Source organism: Corvus brachyrhynchos, unplaced genomic scaffold, assembly GCF_000691975.1.
Source record: "Corvus brachyrhynchos isolate BGI_N302 unplaced genomic scaffold, ASM69197v1 scaffold253, whole genome shotgun sequence".
Taxonomy (NCBI): Eukaryota; Metazoa; Chordata; class Aves; order Passeriformes; family Corvidae; genus Corvus; species Corvus brachyrhynchos.
Window position 1 is genome coordinate 679,590 of NW_008237231.1, and position 27,004 is coordinate 706,593.

The following is a 27,004-nucleotide window of genomic DNA, read 5'->3' on the forward strand; positions in this document are numbered from 1 at the left end:
GTCAGGACTAAATGAAAACTGTTTTCTTATTCTGTCTTTCTCACTGCAAGTCTGAAAAAATATATAATTTATGTATTGAAATGAAAATAAACGTCTTTTGAAAAGAGGCTGGAACATCTTCTGTTCATTGTAAATTTATTTTTGAATTTATTTTTTGAATTTATTTTTGAATAATAATTTTTTTAATTTTTTTTTTTTATGCAATAAGACATCTGAACAGCTTCAACACTGCAGCAGAGTTGTCCGGGTCATATGCCTACAGCTGCCATTTAAGGTAACCAAGCCTGAAAAGAATTGGTTATAGCAGAGTCAGATTTATTGTTTTTAAAAAAGATAAATAGCTCTAAGTGGGATGCTATTTCAGTATGAACTGAATAGAGGTGTGTGGCAGAGAAATAGGGAAATGTCTAAGTCAGTTCCTGGCGACTTTTAAGCAAGGTCATGCTTACAGCCACTGATCTACCTGCCTAATACTCAACTTCCAAACAAGCCTTGACAAATTGAAAAGAATTCCAAAATGAGCTAAATGAGTGACATGAGCTATGGGAAAATAATACAGCATGCAGTTCCCAAGGCTCAGTCTACTTTTTTTATCCATAAAGGACTGAGCATGACATAAACTGTATTGCTATGTCCCTCCTCTCAAAATCTATGTAAGCAAGTCAACCACAGCTTATGAATCTGTGCAGCTTTCTTTTTTTAAAAAAAAAAAGGGAATATCTAGCAAAATGCATCACATGCTGAGATTTTTTTAACTATTCACAAGCAAAAAATTTTTGAAAATGCTTATCAAATGGGTGAGATGGAGGAAAATACCTCTTCGGATAAACTGATGTTCTCCAATTAATTCCCGTGCCTGCAGCACAACAGCTCCCCTGCACCCCACCATCACCCTTTTGCCTCTCATTTACACCTTACTTTTCAAGATACAATTTTTCTCCTAACTGCTGGCAGGCAAAGGATTTCCTTTACTGCCATCCCCTTCTACCTGCTTCTCTGGGTGTTAGTACTGACTAATCTAAAATCCTGCCTCCAGCAAGCCCCATTCCTGCCACTTCTCCTAAGAGCAAGCCACAAGCATATGAAACCTGTCAGGTAAGAGAATATTTTGTGTGTTTAACTTGATTTAAATAGGGAAAAAGGCTTTGAAAGCTTCCCTCCCCCACCTAAACCTTCTTCCTCTTCAGAGTGATTTACAGCAGACACGTGAAGAGCAGAAGACAGTCAAAGGGCTATGACTCTGTCCTGGGACAGCAGAAGGTTTCTGAGAGGGACAGGCACGTTCCACATGAAGCATCATGAAACCAGACCCCTTCAAAGGAGAAACAAGTGTGTCATAAGGTAGCTCAGATCCAACACCTCCATCCCTTTCACACCATGTTTCCTTTTTGTAATTAAAGGCTAGGGCAACACTGAGGACAGACTGAAAAATAAACTCTCTTTTGGTTTTTAAAAGGTTGAGTTACATCAACTAATACAAAATAAAAGCACTAGTTTGTTTCTCTTGGGGGAACATGTTTCCGGAGGAAAATGCACCAGACATATGTTTATAGCTGCCAAAGTATAGTGCCAAAGAGGAGCTGGAACTATTGCTGCTGTAAGAAGTAACTATGTTTTGAATCATCATAGAATCACAGAACCATAATATGGTTTGGGTTGGAAGGCACCTTAAAGATCATCCAGTTCCACTCAGGGCAGCAGTATTTCCAAGGCACCCACACAGACTTTCAAGGCTTTAAGCAAGTTTTAATGTTGGCATTAAGTACAAGTACTTTGGTGCATAAAACTTGGAACCCTACTTCACACCAAAAAGCTTTCCTTTAATTCAAGGATAGGCATTGAGACAAATTCCATCCAGCCACTGGAGAACTCCACACTAAAGACATGTTCTCAGCTTACTCAGCTGAATGCACTGAACTCAACATAGGGCTCACTGGTTAAGGCAGCTCTCTCCTAAAACACTGAGGAAAGAGGCCGTGTAGGAGGACAAGTGCCTATTTGAATGACTGGAATGCAATAAAACTGGGATAAGTACCACTTACACCTCTGGTTTCCTTGAGTGCAGGGAGAGAGGTAAGAAGAAACTTATAGGAAAGCAGCATTCCAAAATAGGGAAATAAGATATAGTAAGGTGGCAATGTGAAACCTGCAGTGAGAATCCTTCAGAATAAATACTTAAAGCTAGTCCCTAGTAAATGGCTTTAAAACTATTCTTAAAATAATATAGCTGGAGTGAAATTATGGATTAGATATGAGCATTTTGCAAAATTCCTCGCCCTTTTATTCAAGTTGTACTGTTCAATCCCACGGTGCAGAATTTTCTGAATGGAAATACCATTATTTGCTACAACTTCACAGGCAAAGCTTATAAATCATCTAGGAAAATATTCGCTTGGCTGGGGAATATCACTTCACCCCTGTTTGCAAGGCATGAGTGAGCTTTCCAGAGTACACAGGACCTGAGCTGCTTTTCTCTGAGCAAAAAATCCTCTCCATGACACACATATAAGCACATCCCCTTCCAAATTAATATTCTTACCTTATCTTTACTTTCAGAGTCAGAATCCTCAAGTTTGGTCCGAATGACAAAGGGTGTAGATAACCTCAGGAGAACTCGTTCAAACGTGGCACTGATTTTAGGAGAGACTATGTCAAAGCAGTCTTGGAATTTCAGGGTTTTATGAGTGTCACATCTGAGCTGCTTCCTAAGACCTTCTCCAAGCTGGAGAACCAGCATGTTTGGATCAAACATCAGGTGAAAGGGGAAAGCTCTGCAGAAAGTGCTAATGCTAATCCTCAGGTCTAAGGGGGACTGGGAAGTTCCTGCTGGAAGTGCTTTTGTGGTATTTGCATTTTCATGTTCTTTGATAAGGAAAGTCAAACAACTGCAGTTACCTGGGTTTGTCCCCTCTGAACACAGCTTATCATTTGTGACCTGTTCTACTTCTACTTCCAAGCGGTAAATCTTCTTTGCTGCTGCTTTTATCATTCCTGTCATTGCAAATCCCACAATCTGATGTGGGTGAAAATAATGAAGCATGAGATTGCCTTCAGGGAGTTCTTTGCATAGGAAAGAAGGAGATTCCAGGGTGGCCTGTCTTCCAAATGAAGTTCTAATATGCTCCAGCAAAGCATCAAAGCCATTGAAGAAGTCTTGAAGGGTCCCACCTACAGCTCGAAGAACTCTTTCATTCTCGTCAAAGCAGATATTGAAGAATTCCTCCCCAAACTTTTCTTGCATTTCCTCAAACTTCAGACCTATAGGACAATGAGACACTGATATCAACAACATAGTATTGTTACTGTGTCACATTTTGCCTTTTTTCTTTATTTGCCTGCTACTTTTCCAAAACAGGGAGAGCAGCTTTTTCACTAGACACCTATCCATAGGTTTCTGTGGTGGTTTGGAATAATCCTAGAAGCCATTTTTTTAAGTCCTCATTCTTTCAGCTTGCTGTCCCAGCCAGTGATAGTGGGTCTGTCTGCTTTTCCCCACTGGCACCAGTATTCATTACAATTTCCCTGACTTTTGCATGTCACATCCAGGCCACTGTGGGAATGCACCCAGGCATGGCTGCATCCCTTCCATTGCAGACCTGGCTACAAATGAGGCTCCTGCTCTTACAGCCTCTCTGCTCACCGCCTCTGTGAAGGATCCAGCTCTCCCCAGCTTGAAGAATAAGATTCTGGGACTCAAAGTCAGTTGTCTGGCTTTCCATCCACACTGTAAAGCCCTGCAGTCAGATTACACTTTTAATAGCTGGGGAAGGGGGATTGTGAGTTTTGCGGGGTTTTTTAACCAAAATACTTTTCTCGTTATAGGCATTGGGCACTGCCACAAGATACAAAGAAATAATTACTCCTTTTGTTGCCTGCAAGGGAGAGCAAAGCCTTTTCATTTTAAGCTTCTACCTACACTCACCCATCTTTAAAAAAACCCTGCCTCTTAAGAGCAGTCTACACAGCTAATAGATGGTCTGTGATATCTCACAACATCACTTCAAGTTTCTATCACATAAATTCAAAAGGTTTTAATTTACAGAGGTGATAAGGCTGGCACTGCTGAAGGGATGAAAAAATACCAGTAATGGAAATGTGTATCAAATCCTGTTCCAGTTTGTTATTTACCATTTTAAGGATAACCTACAAAAAATATTTTTGAGATGGTCATTAAGCATTTCCCTCTGTCCTATTTCAAGGAAGATACACTCTATTAAGTTTCATCAGTATATAATCCCCATGTCATAGTAGAGTTACAAAATTAATCAGATGTTTGTATTGTTTTAAGATGTAACAGTATAAAAAGAAATATTAATCAGTTGTCTGTGAATTACAAATATCCAGAGTTTTCAAAGGAAATTAATATAGGAATTAACAACACAGTTTCTTCACTACATTGAAATCATATAGAATTACATTTCAGTCAACTAGTCAAACTCCTTAAAATTTATCTTGCATTTGAACAGAAATGAAGGGCAGTTATTTCTTTCCTGAGGGCACAGCAGGCCCTTTATTTTAATGTGTATTCAGCACGGTTTATAACATTGGTAATATCCCAGCAGATCACTGAACTTCTCATTGTTTAGACTGCTTTTAGGCTTTTAATTTGGGAAGAACAGAGTGCTTAGTGACTTTTATACCCGAGGTATAACAGGGGCAGAAGTCATGTTGTTTGCAGACAACAACCTTTAATAATCTCGAGGCAGTGTCTGAACACAGGCCTCGTTAACACAGTCAATATTCACAAGGGATTTCAGTGTTCCCCAGCTTTGCAATCTGCAATGATAATTTTGTTTGGACCTTTTATGTGATTAATAGCAAATTAAAATACAGTAAATTACATATATAAATATGACAACATGAGAACATGACAAAGCATATTTTATAAAAGAAGTAATAGCAATTACTTGGGAAACTTCATTCAGATGCCATTACTCATAAAGAAATTTGGTCACTAAACTAAGTTATTACAAAAATATTCCCAGGATCTTTTATGACCACAGATGGTCAGCTCTGCAGCTAAGCCAAAAGAAAGTACCTCTGGTACACAATGCCCCCTAATATCCTGACTCAGAAGACTGTGTGCCAATTCCTGACTCATTACCATTACGTCTGCATAACATGGTATTGTAATATCTTACCAAAAAATACTCACTATAACCCAAAAAAATTTAAATTCTAACCCATACCAAAAATGTCATAACTGGATATTAATAGGAAGTAGCTAAGAAATCATCATATTTATATGTATACACAGATATTCATACTTTCAAATCTCATCGTTCTGTAGAGTGAAGTGAGAGCAGCTTTAGAAGTTTGTGTGTAAAAGTGAGCAGTCTAGCAGGGGCACCCAAAGCTGTAAGATTGCAGAGGCTCTGAAAGCATGGGAACAGGACAGCATCAGAACCCCCTGGGCTATTCATACAAATGGCCAAATACATGGCACAAAGCTGCCCGAAGCGGCAGCGCAGGTGAAGTGCCTTTCAAGTGTATGATACAATTACAGCGGAGCACTCGGCTGCGCTGGCGCCACTGACTGGGAATGAGGTTTGCAGAACTCATCACTCCTGGACTCTGCTGCTACGAATGCGAGCCTCGTCTCGTTATCATTACTGGGAACTGTGTCTCAGTATTCGGCCTCAGGTTTTGCTGATTGTCTTAGATTGGTCTTGTTGTCCGCCCTGGAGAACTGGCCATTCAGTCTGGACACAACATACTGACTCCAAGCAACATGAATTATACTATGAAACAGGTAAATGACCTGGCTTGAGGACGTGCCACTACTTTTAAAAACATTTGAGCTTTGAATTGAGTTACACATAGTACCAGCAGAAAATTAGATTAGCTCTAATAGAAAAATGGGTATGACCCAACTCAACCAAACTGCTGGTCTGTGTTAGTCTGAATTTTCTCTATAATAACAGACACTATGATATACTAAGAAAATTGAAGTAAGTCAAACAACCTTCAAAACCCAAAAAGTATAATGTACCTTGCAAGGAAGTTTCTTCCTAAGCCTTATCCAATAAGACATCAATTTTTGCATGAAGCATGATGTTTATCTTTGAATTAAAAATATTTATTTTAAAAATTCCTATTATACAAACATATGCAAACTAATTTTTTCTGGACTTCTCTGCAAAGCTATTGGCTTCAGTGATGTCTTTGTGTAAAGTTGCACAGAATATTTGAAAGGTATTTTTACTGACTTATTCCTGCCTCTCTTATTGAAACAGATGATAACAGATGCTCACATACCACTAATTCTGTACATACTTCATTATAACCTTCTCACTTGCTACCATATAAATGATCCAAATCTTTTGCATATCTTCTGTGGATTCCCTACCCCTATTTCTATACATACCTGTTGTGGTTTAAGCCCAGCTGGCAACTAACACCATACAGACACTTGCTCGACCCCCCAGCCCAGTGGAATGGGGAGGAGAATCAAAAGTAAAACTTGTAGGTTGAGATAAGAACAGCTTAATAATTGAAACAAAAAGAAAATATAACAATAATAATAATAGTAAGTAGTAATAATGATGAAAAAGAGAAAAATAAAAACCCACACATAAGACAAGTGATGCACAATTCAATTTCTCACCACCAAAGTCAGACCCTGTCCCCATCCAGGTCACTCCTCCAGTTCACATACTGGGCATGACATTCTAATGGTGTGGAATGTCCCTTTGGACAGTTTGAGTCTCAGCTGTGCTGCCTCCCAGCTTTCTTGTGCCCCTCCTCATTGGCAGAGCACAAGACACAAAAAAAGTCCTTGGCTAAGGATAAACACTACGTAGCAACGACCAAAACATCAGTATGCTATCAACATTATTCTCATACTGAATCCAAAACACATCAATGTACCAGCTACTGAGGAGAAATTAACTCTATCCCAGATAAATTCAGGACATTACCAGATTGGGAGATAGTTTTATTACATGTAGAAAAACCTTCTTGCTAAAAAAATGAATCCCAGAAGTCACTGTCTCTATAGTGCATACTTTATTACATTTGGAGACTTCTGCGGGCTAGTTGTTATCTTTAAATATTATATTCAGTATGATTTCCAATTTCAACGTATATGGTATTTCCTTTGGTTTTTTCTTTTATGCTGAGAAAAGACAAACAAAATCAAAATAATCTTCTTATAACCTTCAGGTTTTGCATCTACATAAAAAGTCCAATCTTTTCAAACTCATCTCATGCTCAATTGTTTTTCTGTTTGATTTTGCAGTGGAATAATTCAAATTGAATATGGCATTGAAAATGTGAGTCAACTTCTGTTCATCAAAACTGACAATTTGCTATTCTATTCTGAAAAGCCGGCATTTCCATTCTTTCTTTTTCACTGTGGACCTCTAAGCAAAATTCTCATTCAGCTTCCCAGAAAAAAAAAAATATTTGATATCTGTATGAGGGCCCAGCACTCCCAAATACAGAGGCCACTGCACTCTCTTATCACCTCATGTATGACCCCGAAATGGCTTCCTAATGAGCACTGGCTTGCAATTGATATGGAGGAAAAGGTCTTCCTTGGTTTCACCAAGACACTCCACTAAATGGTAGAGATTTAAAATAAACCAGAAGCCATCCCAACACACTCTGCTGCTCCCCAACTGAAGTAATTCGTTCTTTTGAGCTTCTGCTATTTACAAACCTTCTACTAATATACTGAATGAAGCTCTAGAAATCCACTGGTCTCAATTTGCTTTCATCCTGGAGGGGGATCTACTGTGCTCCTACTACTTAAGCTAAGCTGGGAGGACAAATCACACATCTTAATGTTTCTTCCTCAGAAGTTTCTTTTTGTTGCTTTTCCTTATAATGTCACTTTTATTCTAGTCCATACTGGAGAGAAATTAAACACGCACATTGGAAATAGAGGCAAAGCAACGACAGAATGAAAATATTGCTATAGGCCTCCACTGAAAAGCACTTTGGGATCTATGACTAATTATTATTCTTTGAAAATATGTCTCAAAGACAGTAAGAGAAGAGATCCTATACTTGTCAGGCAGATCCAAAATTACCAAAGTCTTTAAGCACAGGTTCAAAGTACAAATTAAGTATTTCACTGAACTGGAGCAGAAATAGATGACTTCATCCTGTAATAACATGCTAGCAAAAGGTCTTCACTTTCTTTTCAGCAGTTAATGTAAACTGCAAAAAGTCTACCAAATGTCAAGGAATTAGTACAATATTTTTAAGTATTTTGTACATTATGAAGTGGAGAAATTAGATAAGAATCTGTTCCTATAAAGAAAATCACAAATCATAGGCTCTTCAGAAACAATCAGAAGATAAACGATGTGATAAAAAAATCAAAGTAATCCATTAACTGGTACAGCATGCAGAAGCAGTTACAAGCCATCCAGTTTTTCCTAAAACTAAATAATGAAGACAATGGCTGCAGAGTGGCCAGCATCTGACTCATTTGGCATTGAAAAATATCTTTTTTTTTTCTGAGATACCATTCAGAATCTGTAAATATCAAACCTTAAGGGGCTGGAACAATTAAATATGCAATTCCAGACCTCATACTGTGAACAGAAGTAGAATTTGCCACCTTCAGTTATAGCAAGTATCTCTTAAATGCTTTTGGATTATCAAATTTTTGGCATCACTAACATCTTTCTCTTAAACAGACCTTTGGACAGAAAGACAGGTGGCAGTTCAGAATTCCAAAGAATGATTTCAGTCTGGTGTACAGACTAATGCCGAAGGTACATTAGATTGTAAGCGAGCTTAATGCCAGTATCTAATTACTGTATAAATGACTTTGATTTTACTTCATTATGATTGTGAATTTATATCATCCTGGGAACCCATATAGCATTTTTATATTACCTTTTTGGTGGTTTTTATATAAATACAGTAACATCATTTTATGCCCTTACATCTGGTTGTGACACAACTGTAAAATCTGTACAACACTTCTCCTACAGTGACATACAAGCCCCGCATATCTTTCAAGATTTCACAGAATATAAATGAGAACTACTGTCAAAAAGAATTCCTGACACATGTTCATCTGTATTATTTTATCCACTTTGAATGAGCTGCTTTCTTTCCTTGTCCTCTGACCAATGATGGAAATACCCTTGTAATTACTGCCTCTTGGTGAGGACCTGATCACCTGTTCTCAGTATATATACAAAAGATTCTGCTCAAAACTATTGACACAGGAAGCTCAGATGAGACATTAAGAACAGGCAGCAGAAGGGGCTTTTGCCCTCATACAGTGCTCGCAGTAGCAGCCAATTCTGCAAGCAACGCCAAGCTACGTGAAGCAAGATTATCATGATTTTATGTCCCCCACCACAACTTGGAAAGCTCACTTCTTATATTTGCACAGGGCGTATTAAATGAAAACTGCAATCATTAGATTGGCAATTCCTAAAAATTACACCGACCAGGTTTGCTTCATGCAAACTCTAGAGATTAAACAGTAATAAGGGTTTTTTTCATTTGCTTTTTTTTCATTAAAATAAATATATATGTCTTTGAATTAACACAGGGAGCAGAACTTCACTTCCTGGAACAAATAAATTGCAATGAAATCTAAAAACTCTTCCCATGAAATGCAAAATCATCTCTCATAACTCCTCACATATATAAAGGGCTCAACTCATCTGACTAAATATAGAAATCTAATACTCCTTGAGTCTCCATAAGGCATCCAAGACATCTACAAAAGAACCAACAGATCGTTACTGCATCTGCCAAGATGTGGGACCTAAGGGAGACCTACACATTTTTGAAGGTTTGACAGAGGCCACAAGATGCCTCACAGTACCTCAGATAAAGACAAACACCTACAGTTAGTCAATGAATCATGGCCAGAATATGTTCTTCATAAATAGACTTCTACAAGATGCTATTGTACATCATAACTTCAAACCGCTCATTATCTGCTGGTAGTTCATCTGCTTTCTAACAATAAATAGCTCTGATTTGAGAAGAGTGGGATGTCTAAGGCCATTTGGCATAAATGTTTGTCCTTTTCTAATTGAGATGTACTCATCTCAGTTTTGAAATCACATGAATTACGTGCTTTTTGTTTAGATTACTTTTGTGTTGCCAGTGCACTGTAACATCTGCTCAATAACAGGAGCCCTGTGTGTATAGCTTGGACCCCCCAGGATAAAGTATTATTAGAATCCATTAGTATTGCCAGTCCTCTGGGCCGTGTAACATTTCCTTTTACGCCGTTTGTAAACCAACAACTTTAATTATAAATCAGGCCGTGGATCCCAAATTAGTTGCATCCTAATGACTATCTGCAGTTCTTAGTGCAAAGGGAAGTGATAGAAATTTATATACTTTCAATATAGAAGCATTTACACTTCTCAGACACCTCTCAAGCAGTCAGTGTGCCAAACCTTTGTTTACCTTTTCCAAATACTACACCTGGTCTAATCTCATGGTAGGCTAAGATCTGTCCTGGCAACTCCATTTCAATTATTTCCTGCCTCTTCAAATATATTATTTCTCAGCAGTTATTTAATAGTTACCAGAATGATCCCAAATTTATTCCTCTTTAACAACAGAGTATCATAGAACCATCAATTATTCTGAGTTGGAAGGGACCTAGAAGGATCATCAAAATCCAACTCCTACACAGGACAGCCCCAAGAATCACACCATGTACCTGAGAACATTGTCCAAGCACTTCTTGAATTCTGTCAGGTTTGGTGCCATGACCACTTCCCAAGTGCTCAGCAGTGGAGCAATAACAACTGAACAGCCTTCACGTCAGTGAAGCTCTCAGCCACCCTCTGGGTGAAGAACCTTTTCCTAACATCCAGCCTAAACCTGCCCTGACACAGTTTTATGCCACTGCCTCATGTAAGAGCTGAGATTTTCTTAGTTTCATAAAGGAAACACAGATCTTTAACTTTGACAAATGTACAGAGAACAAATTACTTTTATGGAATTATGCCCTTTGTACTAAATGAAGGATCAGCCCTGCAAGATATATTTAGGCACGAATTGAGTTGCCCTATATAAAGCAGCCTGCAGCACATGTTCTCTTTGGTAGTGACAAGCAAATGTCACCCAGAGCAAGAACTCTCTAAAACCTTACACTAACAATGAATTCCACCTCCTCCTCGGTGTCTTGGGGAGGCCGAATGTAGAAACATGATTTATCTCCCTGACAGGACAGGGCTCTGGGCCAGGATTCCATACAACTTATCAGCAGGGGATTAGGGAATCCCTAGGGAATTGCAACTGCGTGGTATCACACTCCAAACAGAAGATTCCCAGAAAGATAGACAGACAAGCAAAGTCCTCACACCACTCTCTGAAGCAGAATCAAAAGAAAGGCCATTATTATCCCATAAGTTACAAATGCCTAATAGAAAAAATTCTTGCAATACACCAGAGTCCACATGCAGAGCTGACTTAACAGCCACTGACATGTGCCATGCATTTTTTAAGGAAAATGAGGTAACTGTAGTAAAATTTTAGGAGCCAAATTTTTGTAAGAGATGAAAAAGAACCCTGTTGGATAAATTATTTGCTTGAATTTTAAAAAATGGGGGAGAATGTTTTTCTGTACCTTAAGCAGTGGAAAGTCAGATGGGTAAAATTACTTCTCCAGGCCTTTCTGCTGAAACACCGATCTGATACCAGTGCATTTGTAACTCCCGACTGTGTGACCAAGTGTTATTTATACAGTGTATCTAACATGGTGCTGCAGTACCTGCAATTTAGATACTGAAGTCTAAAACACACAAATGAGCTTTCAAAGACAACACTTCTTCCATGTCATTAGAGACTGGGTATGAACAGCTACTGCTGCTTTGCAGATTTTGCACAACAGCTCTTTTTATGTGAATTTAGGTTACTTTTCATTAGTTTTACTATCAAAGTGAGAACAGATTACAGAGTTCCTCAGCAAGATGCAAAGAGGCTCCAAAGGAAATACCAATGCCATTTAAAAGACTGGTAACTGCCTTAGTGAAACTCCCTTTCTCTTTTTTTCCCTGTGAAGGACTGAAGAGTAATAAATAGCTCATGTTCATAAAGGCTATATTAATTGTTTGCAGTGTCTGAAAAGAGTGTTTGGAGGAGGTGAGGTGAAGGTTGTACAGTTTTTATCTGACTCCTGCATTTGGGATGTGAGAAATATTACGTGATAGATCAGAAGTACTGAGTGGGGTTCAAAAGGGAAAATCGGGCATTTCTCTGCTACTTTGTAAAGTTCAGTAGCACAGACCTTCTTTGAATATCTGCCAAAAAAAGAAACAGGAGATAGGTCATGAAGGCTTTATGTCCCGGAATAAATTCCTTACAATAGTAGTTACAGAACAACAAAAAAAGTTTTCATCCCTAATTTCCTGTTGCCAAAGTTTTAATTTGCAGCTACATGAAGGTCTTCTGCTTTATTCTGGCAGCACTTAAGTAAAAATGCACACTCTAATCTTACTTTAAATCAAATTACTTTAAATCATGAGGACAAAAGCAGTCACTTTGCTCAAAATGCAGGATGTACAAGGGGGATGAAATTGTCTTCACTTCAAGAAGGTTGAAATCTGAATAGCATTGACATATGGTTTAAAGGATTTAAAAAATCCTGTTATCTCCATTATACAGATAGGCAATTGAGGCACAGAAAGAATAAAAACTTGCCCAAGGTCAAATAGGAAATCTCTTCAGATACAACTTTTCTCTCTAACATACCTCAGTATAAGTTTATAGTCTCCTAAGAAAGAAATGTGGTAGTAATCCACAGAACATACTTCATCATGGAAATCTTTTTCTTATCATTATTTCTAAAGTTCAAACCTACACTGTCAATCTCCTCTGAACACAGTTTAGTGGTGGACTCTGCAGTGCTGCATTAACAATTGGACTTGATGATCTTAAAGGTCTTTTTCAACCTAAAGGATTCTCTGTTTCTATACGCTTATGAAGGACACTATAAAAGTATGCATGCACCAATTAATGAAAGCAGAGTCCATCATGAAGCTGTCTGGACTATTTTTGAAGGGATAGAAAGTTAAATTAAATATTCCAGCCTCAGAAGCTGTCATTGCAAAGGAAAACTGTGTAATTCATCTGGTATCAGACACAGTTTACAGCATGTGAACATGATGGACATGGGTTCCTTTAATTACAGTGGTTTAAAGCAGGGAGACTTCTATTGATGTCTAGACTTGTAGCGGGAGCAACTCAGCAAGGGGACAAGGAGAATCAGTCCCTACTGCAGGAAGATGGTAACACACTTTAGTGCTGACTTGACAAGAGGAAAGTTAGCAGTATTCATACATGATAAATCACATGCATCGAGCTCCGTGAACAGCTTGCAGTCAGCACTTTCCTGCGAGCAGTGTAAGCACCAGGACCACAGTGTGAAGCATCTGCTCACAGTCTTCCAAGCTTACCAATGATCTCAGCATTTACACTCTTCTGATGAATAAGGAATGCCAAATGACTATTTTAGAGGTGGTTAGAGGATTGGGAGAGGTGAATCATGTTGGCAGTTTCTAAGGTCAGAGAGCAGGAAGCTGCTTCCAAGCATCTTTAGGGAAATATTTTCTTCCAGCCCTCGACAGAAAGTGCCTCTTACTACTCATATAAACAAACTAAGAGCCAGATTTGGTCCAACAGTTTCTCTAGCCTTCATCACAGTCAGATCCATGCTTTCCTCCTGCCTCAGCAATGCCAGTTGTTCTAGGTACATACCTCAGTGGTTACATCCCTCTTTCATAGAGGCGGCTCTTACCAGTTCTTATTCAGCCCAAAAAATAACTGCGTATGTGAGAATTAATTACACAGCCTCCATTAATTATTTACCTGTTGTGATAGGAGCTACAATTAAAATAAAGAAGCTGGGTTAACTGCTCATTCCCTTACGTTCTTCTCCCAGATAGGGAGAAGCATTGCTTTTAAATTATCTCAGTGTTTTGCTCATACTGAATGGGGTTTTTTTTTTGCTAAGAACTCATTCTTTAAGAGGTGAACTTGTCCAAGAAAAAGTCTCTGCAAACTAATTTTCAACAAAGCCCACTTTAATAGTTCCCCAAGATAGTAATGCTTAGATGTTATCCCTACACTTTGGTCCCCGAAGTCCAGTCTGCCCCTAATAAACACGCACTGTGAGGATACCACTGAAGAAAAAGGTTGCACATTACTCAGCCATGCTGAGGTACTAGTACTAACATATTGCTTTAAAAGCACTATGAAGGTGAAAAATTATTCATAACTGTTTCTTAGAACACATACTTTGTGTCATGGTGAAACAAGTACTGAATGTCTAGTCTGGCTTTTTATGATATTAAGATGTACCTGGTAACATGAAAAGTCTCTGCTTTGCATGAGTCCTGCCATATCACTCATAGCATTTGTTTTAGAGAGATAACATGCAAATATTTTAAAATAAAGAAAAAAGCTAACTAACACTGGACATGTTTAAAATTTAATTTGTTGTAAATTCTCTCCATGACCACACATGCAAAATACAAAATGCCAACTCCTTCTAGCAGCAGTCAAAGGCATGCAGAACATCCCTGACAGCATCTAGTATTTTACAGAATAAGGCACCAGATAGCAAAAAAAAAAAGCATTTTGAAAGTCAGTGAAACACAGTCATCTCTCAACTACAACATGTTTGCTGTTTCACAGAGCACACCAAGTCTGTTTAACAGTTTGCAGTAGAAGAGACTGATACACAATGTATATCCTCCAAAAGTATTTGAAGTCAGCAGGATACAATGGTAAAGACCAGAATGTGAGCAGAGTATCACCTCACCATATTCCCCTGACATGGAAAGCTAAATCTTATCTTCAGTTATCATACACAGTCAGATTTCAGTGTTGTGCTTCTTGCCAAAGAAAATCTAAGTTTCCAGAATATTTCATGTCTCAGGTACACCCTGCTGTTGCTTCTCAGGCCCTCTGTCCACACAAATGATAAAAGTGTCTGTTGTTTTGCAGAACCCCTATAAAAACACCAGAGATAATTCCAAAGCAAGTCCACTTGCCAAAAGCCTTTGAAACTTCCCTAATCACTGGGTATTGCACAACACACATTCACTGTCTTCACTGACAATCAGTCTGAATTGTCTTAAAGACTCAAAATGTATGTAGAAAAGAAAACAAATGTAGTAACAGTGCACTGTTATGTTGCTGCCTACATCCTAAATTTCCACAGTTGGAGCAAAAATTTCTTGCTTCATTATTGGCATTAGGATGGTCAGTAAACTTTCCTTCCAACTAAAGGAAACAAATTCCCTTGAAAAAATACCTACCAAGTACATTAGCCGTACACTGGAGAATTCCTGAGACATCTTCAGTTTCTTCATTGCCAGAGCAGTCTGTATAGGAGCATCTGTTTGATATATTGTGAAAATTCTTCTCTGCATCTCTGTAACTACAGAAAAAAAAATAAAGTTATAACAACTCCTTATACAAACGCAAAGTCAACAAATGTCTTTCAGAAGTGGTGGCAAAGGATTAAGACCTTTCAATGATGGGCAGTTTCAGGATTCAGCTGGACAGAGTGCTGAGCCATCTTGTCTAGACCATGCTTCTGTCAAGAAAGGTTGGACTAGATGAGCTTTGAGGTCCCTTTCCAGCCTAATATTCTATGACTGAAAAAGATTTTCTATTCTCTTTTTATAAGAAACATTACAGTTAATTAAGCAGTCATCATCTGATGGGATTGTACAGAAGCAGGACTGAACAGCAGTTTACCATTTACATCCAGATTATGTATGGTTATTCCAAAGCATCTTTAAGAATTTGAGAGAAAAAATTTAGGATTAAATTAAAAAGCTTATCATGCAGAGCTGTGAATTGGGAGGCACAGAGCAAAACATTACCATGCACCTTTCACTACCTCACATTAACACTTACCCAATAACCTGATGCTCAAAATGCTGCAGTGTCTTTTGAAGAGTTTGCCGAATGGTCTGAGGCTACGGAAGAATAATTTTAAAAAATTGTGAGATTAGGGAACTGTAGCACAGTTCAATTAACAGATCTTTAACACACTATTTTTCTCCAGTTTTATTCCTCTTTATCTTCTACCTGCCATATGCCCATCGCAACAACAGATACAAAATATTATTATTCATTCCTTGTATCTTACTTCACCATTTAAATAGGAAGAATTTTACAATGTGGCGTAATTAATACTGCTTATAAGGCTAGTTGCACATAACAAAGGAGCCACTTCACTCTCAAAAACAGCTCTCAAAAACTATCACTCACCAACTATCTCACTAATTTAAAATAATTAATTTGAAATAGTCTGCAAGAAAATGCTATTATTTTGTGATGAAAGTATGACCAGGAAAAGGCATTGAGTTTTTTAACTCTCTATGCTCCCTAGAGTATTTTCTAATAAAGAACATTATAAAGATGCAATTTATTTTGGTTTACTTTCCTGACAAACTATGACTCTTCAGTCATCTTTCAAATTATCAGGAAAGTCAAGTTCATCAAAAGAAAATCATGACATGCTTCAAGCACTTCTATGCTATTTCACTTTAATAGGTGTTCACCAAACTACATATGTGCATAACTGCCTTTATTTGCATTCTTACTACTACTACAGTGTTCAACAAAATACTTATGTATATAAATGTTTATTTTCTATACTACTACTGCTGTTGAGGCTATTATTATTTTGAATGAATTCGTGAGAGATCTTTGGGCAAATAAAGCACATGTGATATCCATGTAATTTTCTCTTGAATTTTCCAAGTCACTTATGGCAAAACATTATTCCTCCAAAATTACTAGGTTTGAATCAAATCTGAGGTTCTTCACCTGTCTATTTTGATCTGGTGCCAGAAGTCAGAGAGCGATGCACAAATGGGGTTTATAAGCTTTCCTACTGTATCAAAAACACACATGGACATTATGATCAGACTCACAACAACACACATTGAAATTTTAGAGATATTAGGTCTTTTCCTGCCTTTTGGAATAGACATCTAATTGGTTTAGAAAGTAATAGTCAAAATGCCCCTTAATTAGAGGAATTTCATTCTAAAACCACAATCACTTTTGAAAGTCTCAAATTTTGCTTACTGACCTACAGATTCAGCAGTTCAAGAGCTGAGCTTTCTACCTACTCTTGCTCATGAGTACTCTTGCCTTCCTTTGCAGAAGGAGGCATCTGGCCTGATGACAGCAGGAAGAAGAAAGTGTATACCAGGCTACACTAGGTTTGTACAACTGCAAAAAGTTTCTTCTCTTATACCAAACTATAAGCGTCTACACTTTTAACTTTAAAAAAATGCATGCACTTAACAAGAGCATAAGAGGGCTTAGAGGAAAGAGGGGGACAAACTTTTTAGCAAGGCCTGTTGCAGTAGGACAAGGGAAATGGTTTAAAACTAGAAGAGGATAGAATTAGACTAGATAAAAAAAAGAAGTTTTATATTACAAGGGTGGTGAAACACTGGAACAGGTTGTCCAGAAATGTGGTAGGTGACCCATTCCTGGAAACATTCAAGGTCAAGTTGGATGGGGCTCTGGGCAACCTGATTTAGCTGAAGATGCCCCTGCTCATTCCAGGGAGACTGGACTAGATGACCTTTAAAGGTCCTTCCAACCCAAACTATTCTATGGTCCTATGAAAAAAAAAAATAAACTCAACACAGATGCAAACCCTGAAATAGGTTTTTCTTGTTAACTGTATATCAGATAATTGCTTTAATTCTCTGTGGGAGCTAAGTTACCTGTGCCAAAAGGATTTAAAAGTTGCATGTTCTCTTGTAAAACGCAATGGAAGCACCATATGAGTGAAATCATCACATGTCAAAAAACCATCCCCTTCTCAATGGTATGGCAGATGTTGAAGTCCTCAGGCCTAATGGACTACAAACATATTTCATAGGATGTTCTCACAGAGATTCAGAAGCTTTCCTGTGCTCAGCAGGCAGAAAAATCCACTCTTCACATATAGAAAAGATGTATTTTCTCACAGCAGCAACAAAGCAAAACAGAATAGCTTTAAGCAGAGAAGTGAGAGCTGCCATTTCCCATCTCCATACAGCATTTCCCTCAGCCCCTACAGAGAGAACATTAGTACTCCACCGGCAACTCCACTGACATGAATAGGGAATAATAGAAATGTTTGATTGTGAAATTAAATCTCCATTCTGGTTGTCCCAAAGTACTTTTACAGCAAGCATATGGAAGGCAGCAATGCTTGGTACCACAGCAGAGAGGAAGAAAACCAGCTTTTTGTATTCTCAAGTTTTGCAGCTTAGAACACCTGAGCAATAGTCCATTAATTGTCTTTGTCCTTCTCACGCCTGGCACACATACTGCACTCCTTAACCAGGGAAAAATCATTTTGGTTACCTCAAGATTTGACAATACAAGTGATCTCCTAGTCCTGAACTTATTTCATTGGTAAACATCCCTTCTCCTGCAGTCTGGATGGAAAAAAAAAAATCCCATGTTATCTTTCTCTTCTAAAAGCTAAATCAGTTGCCTAGTTGTTGTCGGACAATTCTAAACAACCCCATGAACTCACACCCCTTTTCACTAGCAACTCCTGTCAAATCTTAGAAATTAAGTACAGACAAAAACAGGATTTACTATTAAAACACGAGTCATAAACAGAGCTCGATATAATGTGCTCAGAGCCAGAACAAAAACAGATCCAAGGAGTCACAAAGTCTTTCTCCATCTCTGACAAGAATTATTATGGCATGTTGCTGTGCATCGTTAAAAAGCTGCTACGCTCACCTTCTCAGTTTGCTGTATTTCATCACTGGTGAATGTCATTTTGCCACAGATGTAATTCTGTAACCAGGGCCATGTCTAAACAAAACAGTGAGAAGAGATATGACACCTGTTTGCAGCTGCCTACAAGGGCAGTCTGGTGTATTACTTCTTCCGCTACTGACAATGCATTGCCCATGAGACAGAGAACGACCAGGAAAACATTTCCACCTCTTTTCTGTATCCAGTAACAAGACTGGATGGAGGTAAAATAGCTAAACCTCCTAGTAGCATGGCACACATGACATCTCCCAGAAGCACAGTTCTACCACTCAAGGAGGTAAAAGATAGCCTTTGACCATATACCTCCCTCCACTGCAATGCCATTTAGGTGCTCAGTGCCACTTATTTACTGGTGAGGTTGTAAAACTTCATGGCTACTTAAAATTAAAAGATTTAATGTAAATGTAAACCAGTGAGTATTACTTAAACAATTAAATGTCAACAATTCCTTTTGATTATGATGATTAATATTTGTATGCATCACAAAGAGGAATAGTCTTATCAGCTCATGTGCCTACAGACAAATCAAAGACAAATTATTGCTATTCCTAACTGTAAATTAATCCAATGATTGCCATACCAGATCACATCCGAGCTCCCCATGGCATGATGATATATAAGGTATAGGGGAACACTGGAGATACTCAGACTGACCTCTTGTATGGCAGAGAATAGACAAGTTCCCTAAAATAACTCTGAATTCAGACATCAGGCCATGGCTAACCCTTATGTGTCAGAATAACTTGTAAAATATAACTGAATCATTGAGTCATATAGGTTTGAAGGAACCTCTGGAGGTCTTCTAGACCAATGTCCTGCTCAAATTTGAGTTAAAACTGGTTGCTCAGGTCATTCCTCAGACAAGTTTTGACTGTCTCCAAGGATGACAATCCCACCTCTCTGAGAAACCTGTGCCAGTGTCTAAACACCCTCATAACACATCATTTTTTTCCATAATTCTGGTTTTAAACTCCCATCTTTCAGCTTTGTTGCCTCTCATCCTCCTCCCACTGTGTACCCCTGTAGAAAGCCTGGCTCCATCTTCCCTACCCACCCTGCTCAGTTTAGCTGTAGACTGCAACAAGATACCCCCAAAGCTGTCTCTCCAGAAAATCTGGACAGACACAGCTTCCCTAGCCTGTCCTCAGATGTCCCACGCTCCATCCCCTGACAATCCTGTTAAGTCTTCTGCTGGTCCCAGTATCAATCTCTGAAGGGCGTGCAGAGGTAACTGGTTGCTAGCTCGACTCTGTGACTCTGAGGGCCACATCTGAGCCCTACGGTCCAGTCCATATCCCACCCACCCCATCACCCACTCAAGCAGTCTGTATCTCATCAGTTTGGTTCTAATGACACTATGGGAGAACGTGTCAAAGACTTTCCTAAAGTCAAGGCAGACAACATTCCTTCATCCACTGAGCCAGTCATCTCATGACAGAAGTCAATCAGGCTGATCAGGTACAATTCATCCTTGGTAAAGGTCATAAATGTGTGTAAGGAGTGTTGAAGGAAATAAAGAGGTAAGATTTTGCCTGGCTGTTCTCAATAACTGCCTTATTATCCCTTTCTGTGCTAAAAGGATTCCAAAAGGACTTGCTCCATAACCTCCCCAAGAATTGAGGCTGATTGGTCTGTAGTTCCCCGGACTCTTCTTGTCCTTCTTGGTGCTGGGTGTGACACTGGCCTTTTTTCTAGTCATCGAGTACCTCCCCTGGTTGCAATGACTTGAAGTCTTTCCTATCTCCATCCCTGCATGCCTCAATTGTCTCCCATGCCTGCTTCCAATTTCTGTTGACATCTTTTTCTGCATTTGAACAAATTAACGATTCTGGTGCTTTGAGGAGGGTGTCAAGGAGTCCATAAAGCTCAACAAGCTTCTTGAGCCCATTTACCCTATAGATTAGTTTCCCATTGGAGCCTGACAAAAGGAGCTATGAAGAAGCCAAAATCTGCTCTCCTGAAGTATGAGGTAGTGATTCATTCCACTTATTTGTCTTTCCCACTTCTCTGAGTGTTTGGAACTCCAGCATCTCAGAATCACTGTAGCCAGAGATGCTTCAACCTTCAGATCTTCAACCAGTTGCTCCTCTTTTGTAAGCAATAGCTCCAGCAGAGTATCCCCACCCTGTCAGCTCACTGATCACCTGTGTTAAGACACTGTCTTCAGCACACTCCAAAAATCTCCTGCATTGCTTGTGCTCAGACCTACTGCCCTTCTAGTGGATTTTGAGTTGGCCAAAGTCCCTTATATATAACAAGGCTTGCTATTTTGAGGCTTCATCTAGCTGTCTAAAGGCTTCCTCTGCTTTCACTTCTTGACCAGACAGCGTGCAGCAGAGGTACCACCACACCCCCTCTGCTCAGCTGCCCTCTGCTCCTGACTCTCATGCTCTGGGCCTCCTTGCTTTGCCCAAAGGGAACTGCCCACACATAGCTGCCATCTCTTTGCATAGAGTACTGCTCCTGTTTCTCACCTTCTCAGCCTGGCCTTCCTGAAGAGCCTGTGTCCATCTCCTGCAGCACTCTTGTCCTGAGAGCCATTCCACACAAGGATGTGCGCAATCCCACGGGAGGTCCAAGCTCAGTAGCAACATGGGGATGTCTAATGCCACCTGTTTGCTCCCCATGCTGCCTGCATTTGGGCACTGGCACTTGAGATGGGCTCCCAAACATGCTGCTTTCATGAGGTGAGCCCAAGAGCTTCTTCCATCTTTCTGCTCACCCTTTCTTCAGAGAATGAACCCCCTTCCCCAATAAGCATCATTTAAAGCCCCCTCCACAAGGTTGCGCAGCCAATTAGAGAAGACCTCAGCTCACTTTGTCAGATTCTTGCTCAGCAGTCCTTGCTCCTCAGAGCATATCCCATGTCCATGGAAATCACAGACCTGCCAGCAACACCACCAACACAGCTACAGACTGCCTACTAAATGTGCCTGCTCCAACTGGATGTGCCTTCCCCCTTCACCAGCAGGATTGAGGAGACCCCAAGGCACCCGCACACTTCACCCTTGCACTCAAAGATGTGTAGTCACTCCTGACACACTCAGAGTCTTCCCTGGCTGCATCACTGGTGCCCACATGGATGAGCAGCAGTGGTCATAGTCCAAGAGACAAACAAGCTTCGGCAGCCTCTTTGCAATACTTAATGTGAGAGCACTTGGCAAGCAGCAAACCTTCTGCAACAGCATGGCAGCCCGGCACATGAGAGCTTCTGTCTCCTCAGGAGAGAGCTTCTGATACCTACCACCCTCCTCTTCTGGAAGCTTCTAAGTGTTGAGGCTCTGCTGGCTCTGCTGCCCCATCCCAAGGGGGATCATGTCTCCCACCTCTTCACAGGGCATTTTACCTTCTCTGTACCTGCTGAATCACAGGTGGAACAGGGGTCTTAGTTATGCTGTCAGAAGTGACAAACCTCCAGCCCTCTCCAGAGTTCCCACTCTTGACTCTCAAAGCTTATCTCCATTTTTCTCCCCTTCCTTTCAACATGGAGCTCAGGTTCTTGGCTCTGCAGGGCCTCTGGAAAGATCTGTTCATCCTCCCTAATGTGTACAGCCTGCTCACTATCTAGTACCGCGCTTCCCCCTGGCACCTCACTGCTCTCTGACCACAGCACCCAGCTTTTGGCACCACCAGGCAGCAATCTCAGCAGTGGCAGCCCTGCCACGACAGCCACTGTCACTCTGCCAGCCACCACTGTTCACAAGATGCACTCCTAGAGAAATGTGCCCTTCCTGCTAGATCTCATCCTGCTCTCCAATAGTGCAAAACCAGTTCAAGTCCTGAAGACAGAGGAGTTCCTCAAAATTATTTTGATGATTAAATGGAGAAAATCTTTATGAAGACATTTGTCTAAATGAACTTGAAATATTCCTGGTTTTTAAACTCAGACAACTTCTTTTGAAAAAGGTTTCTAGTTTAAACTGCGGGGTTTTTTCTTTTTCTGAGTTCAGTTTTCTCGTCTTGCAGCTTCATTGCCTTGGTTTTCAAGGCAAAGGGGAAAGAATTTCCACTTTAACTGCATCCCTTCTTACAAGTCTTTCCTAAGGCAATCAAACATAAACTTTCCAAACTTCTCGGAGGACAGAGATTTTAGCCTATTCCCTAGTCATTTTCTGTTGCCTCTGAAATGTCTTTCATTTGATTGCAACACCTGTGGAAATAAACGGTAGGGCTCATCTGCCCAACTGCAGGCACCCACAGTGATTCATTTCATCCTCTGGTTGGCATCTAATACATGCCTGAGGACTCAGTCTTTATAAATACCCATTTCTTTCTTTTGTCTAGAAGAGACATTGAGTGATTGCTTTAGACTTCGACATCTTAGAGTGTTTAAGTAAGGACAGACAAACCCCACACTGAGGTGACAGAACTGCACACAGTATACCAGATGACTCAGTCTAAATTTACATAAATGCAGTTTCAAATTCTCCATCCCATTCCTTCTGCATCCTAAGATACCTAGACAGAATTAGGAAAGAAAGGGGCTGTATAGAACACTGCCAAGAGAGCAGCCAGGTACACAGACAGTTCCTTCTTAACCCTAACAAAGTTTCAAAGATTTTTCCTTGGAAAAGCTAAGTGGCTCCTAGCTGAGCTTCCGAAGGGTTCCAGCAGTCATGCTGTTAAAAACTTGAGTGCTTAAAATTTTAAACGTAGAAGTTGAAGCACTGAAGAGCATAACAGGATCAGCTAGAAACCACTTTGCTTCTATCAGAATTTCTTCAAGTATGTCCGTCAGGTCAGGGAACTCCTCCACACTGCTGTGTCCTGGGGAGTTGCAAAGCCCTTCCTAAAGGAATCCGCACTGCTGAACGCGGGAGAGGCTGCGGACCTCAGCCAAATCAGCACTGTGATGCTGAAAGTTTTAAATGCTTCAAATTTCAAGTGTTCAATCACAAACTCAGCAGATGTGTAAGGCTTTAATTGCCAGCTTCACTGCTGGTGATCATTCATTAATGAAAAACATTTCTTTTTTCATATTTCAAAAGCAATTTTAGTCAAGTCTTTGTGCTTAGGTGATTGCAGATCTCTAAGCATACACAAGCAGGTGTGCATCTGGCCCATCTGAAAGAAGATAAATGGCAAAACAGTCATTTTCAGTCTGGGTATTTTTAATATTTAATATTTAATACCCCATGATCATGTAAGGAGAGAAAAACTGTTCTCTCCCTGTCCTTCTGGTCACCAAAATATTGAATTAAAGAGGTTGTAAACAAAGAATCAAGGCTCCAGCTGAAGACAAACATTTATCAACATTCCGAAGTGCCAGGAGTGGAGAGATAAGCATTGAAATTGCTGCAGCTAGGGAAAAGCAGAACTGAAAAAGAAGGCTCCTTTGGCAACCAGCAATGTTCTGATGATGCAGAAAGGAGGAAGATTCCCTAGCAGGTCCTGCACAGCCAGCATCCCTCCCTGTCCCATTCCCAGTAGCTGAAGAATAGAATGAAAGGGAACAGACAGAAATCAGAAATGCAGAAGCAGAGTTACAACATAAGCAATCATCTGAAACTTTAAAAAATAAATAATCTTTAGGGGTTTAATAGTGCTTTTGATAATACAATCAGGAAAAAACATAGTTTTGCTCTCTAGCTTCTGGACATTTTAAGGTGCACTCATTTATTAACTGCTTCTATATGAGATAAAAATATATTTTCTTTATGAAGACCAACTTCCCAATTCCAGATGTTTGTACTTTAGATGAAAGCACGCCCTGCTTGCAGACCTCCACGACTAGCAGCAGATTTGGTTTCAAGAAAGGAAGATGCATAATCCCCAGGAGTGGACTGTTTGGGGACCCAGGGCAGGACGATTGACAGCTGGAGGCAAAACAAGCAGCCTGCAACAGCTCATGATGATCCAGATGGGACCATGCAAGGGTGCAGCACCTCAGCTCAGTGCCACTTGCAGATAAACCTGAGACCATTCTGCTCCTCAGTTCATACAAACTGGGGTCCTCTTCACAGAGAAATACTTGTGCCTTAACTTAATAAATAACATTGAGATTAAGAATTTTACCCAATACTATTTTGTGGCAACAATGCAAACACTGTGAAGAAATAAAGCAGAGCTAAATAATAATCAGAAATTATAAGTTCTGCATCCCCAGCTGCTTTTCAGCTAGAAGAATCACAGACATTATGGATGGAAATTGCCTATTAGATCATCTAGTCTAACTCCTTGACAGTGAAGGATAAATATCTCAGGGTGCTATCCCTTATAACACCAGCTGGGATCACTTTGTTAATCTCTGAATTTCAGCCTGGTCTGGAACAAACAGAAGATCTGTTCTGTGCTGCAGAGAGAACGTGTTCAGTAGGTAAGAATATAATAGATGATCTATTGCTGATGCTACCTGTTCATCTTTTAATGCAACTGGTATCTACTACATAAAATCATCAGTGCTACTCCAGCTGACTGATAGGAAATGAAAAGCTTTATATGTCAGTCCTTTTCAGGGAATTTTTTCTGCTGAGATAGAAGAAGAACCAATCTCCCCAGTGTAACTGGACCTAATTTCATATGCAACCCTGCATAGGTATTCATCCCTTCAAAACCTATGGAGAAACCACAGATGTTTTTCGTCTTAATTTTGAAACTTAGTTTGAGAGTTGGCAAACAGACACATGTAGAGAGAATATGGATACAAGACAAAACAATTTCTTTTACTCAAAGCACTTCATAGCAGCCTTTAACATTAGCACAAGAGATAGAAAGAAAGAGGCTTTCCTCTGTATTAACATTATGCATTTTATCAGAGTACAGCCAACTGCTGTGAGGTGGTAACTGGCTCTGCTCAAACAGTTTCAAATGAAGGACATGGATGCTCATTTTGATGTAGCCGTGAGGGCTCACTGCTTCCGAAGGGCATATATTAATGATCATGACATTCTCGTCTCCCTTACGTCTTCCTCTATTTGCACCTGCACACTTTGGCCAGGGGAGAGGCAGAGAAATGCAAGGCAATTTAGATCAATTTTGTGGGATTACCACTGGTGCTGCCACGCTCTGCTCTGTCAGCCAGTGGGTCAGATCTGCCCGTGGGCAAGCCTATTCCCCAGCAGGGATATGCTCGCTGCTTCCAAGCAGCAAACATGTCTGCAACGTATGAATGTTTCCAAAACACTTTTTCTCCAAGCACTGCAGGGAAGTTAAGATTCTGCTGGGAACTGCACAAACATTAAGAAAGCCAGTACTACTATGATTGGTCTAAGCATTAGATGTCAAATACTCAAATTCACAGTCAATAAAATTTCATCAAGGTCAATATAATGCTGAAGGCCCTCGGGTACAGATAATTTTTTTAATATTTTATTTGCTGAGGCTGAATTTTCTTTGCATCAGATGTTAAACTACTGAACAAGACAAACAACCAAAATCCACTGTGATGCTCATATTGATGACATTTTCCAGAATGTTCCTGTTTAAGACATCACAGCTCTATTTCAGGCTATGAAATAACAGATTGATTGACTACAGACTGCTTGTGTGACCTTCTGTATAAATGACTTTTGTCTCTGTTAAGTTGAAAGATACTCGGCAAAAGTCTGGGTTTATTATACTTTCAAAAAAAAAAATTCTGTTTGCCTGCTGAAATTAGGAATTAGAAGTTTCTCATAGAATGTGCCTTTCTTCACCATTTTCATGCTTCACACCCACATTCTTGAGAAGGATGTTACTCATGTAAAGCTCATCCAGCTTGAGCTACTAAGTGAATAAGCTCCTCACAGCACTGATACGGGTATCACTTGACATTACCTTATTTCATTCAGAAGGACAGGCAGAAGTCATTTCTACAACAGCAGAGCTTAGCTATACTCAGTGTGTTAATGTAAGTTATTACGAGCTCAGAATACTGGTGCAAATTTTTTCCAAAATCTCACAGAAAAATCAATTGGCTACCTCTCCTGCTAGTGGCAGCAACTTGTTAAAGGAACAGAAGTAAAAAGCTAGTAAAAGGAGTAGTATTCATGGAGACTAAGTGGTAGAGGTTTATAATGGAGCCACGTTTGATATAAGCTGCTACACTGCTACTTCTGTGCCAAAACCCCACCTCCGCTCACTGGAGGATTCACTTGCAATTAAGCAATTTGAAGTTACACTAGTTCTGTGACATAAGTAATAGCCTACACACTAACATAAATGACTTCCTTTATGTTCACTTTTCTCCCACTGTCAGGGAAAGGGCTGTATTCAAAAAGACAGTTCTTAAATTCAAACTATTTGGTGGCAGCCAGTAGCAACT

General features: G+C 39.7%; 1 protein-coding gene across 1 annotated transcript in view; it reads right to left on the bottom strand.

The window, feature by feature from the left end:
- The window catches only part of GUCY1A2 (guanylate cyclase 1 soluble subunit alpha 2), a 144,948-nt gene extending 123,559 nt beyond the window's left edge, over positions 1-21,389 (bottom strand). Inside the window, exons 1-4 of the mRNA XM_017729497.1 lie at positions 21,237-21,389; positions 15,871-15,932; positions 15,264-15,385; positions 2,540-3,258 (exon numbers count right to left, since the gene is read on the bottom strand). Of these exons, the coding sequence (XP_017584986.1) occupies positions 2,540-3,258; positions 15,264-15,385; positions 15,871-15,932; positions 21,237-21,389 (1,056 nt within the window). The remainder of the gene's footprint in view (positions 1-2,539; positions 3,259-15,263; positions 15,386-15,870; positions 15,933-21,236) is intronic.
- Positions 21,390-27,004: the final 5,615 nt, after the last annotated feature.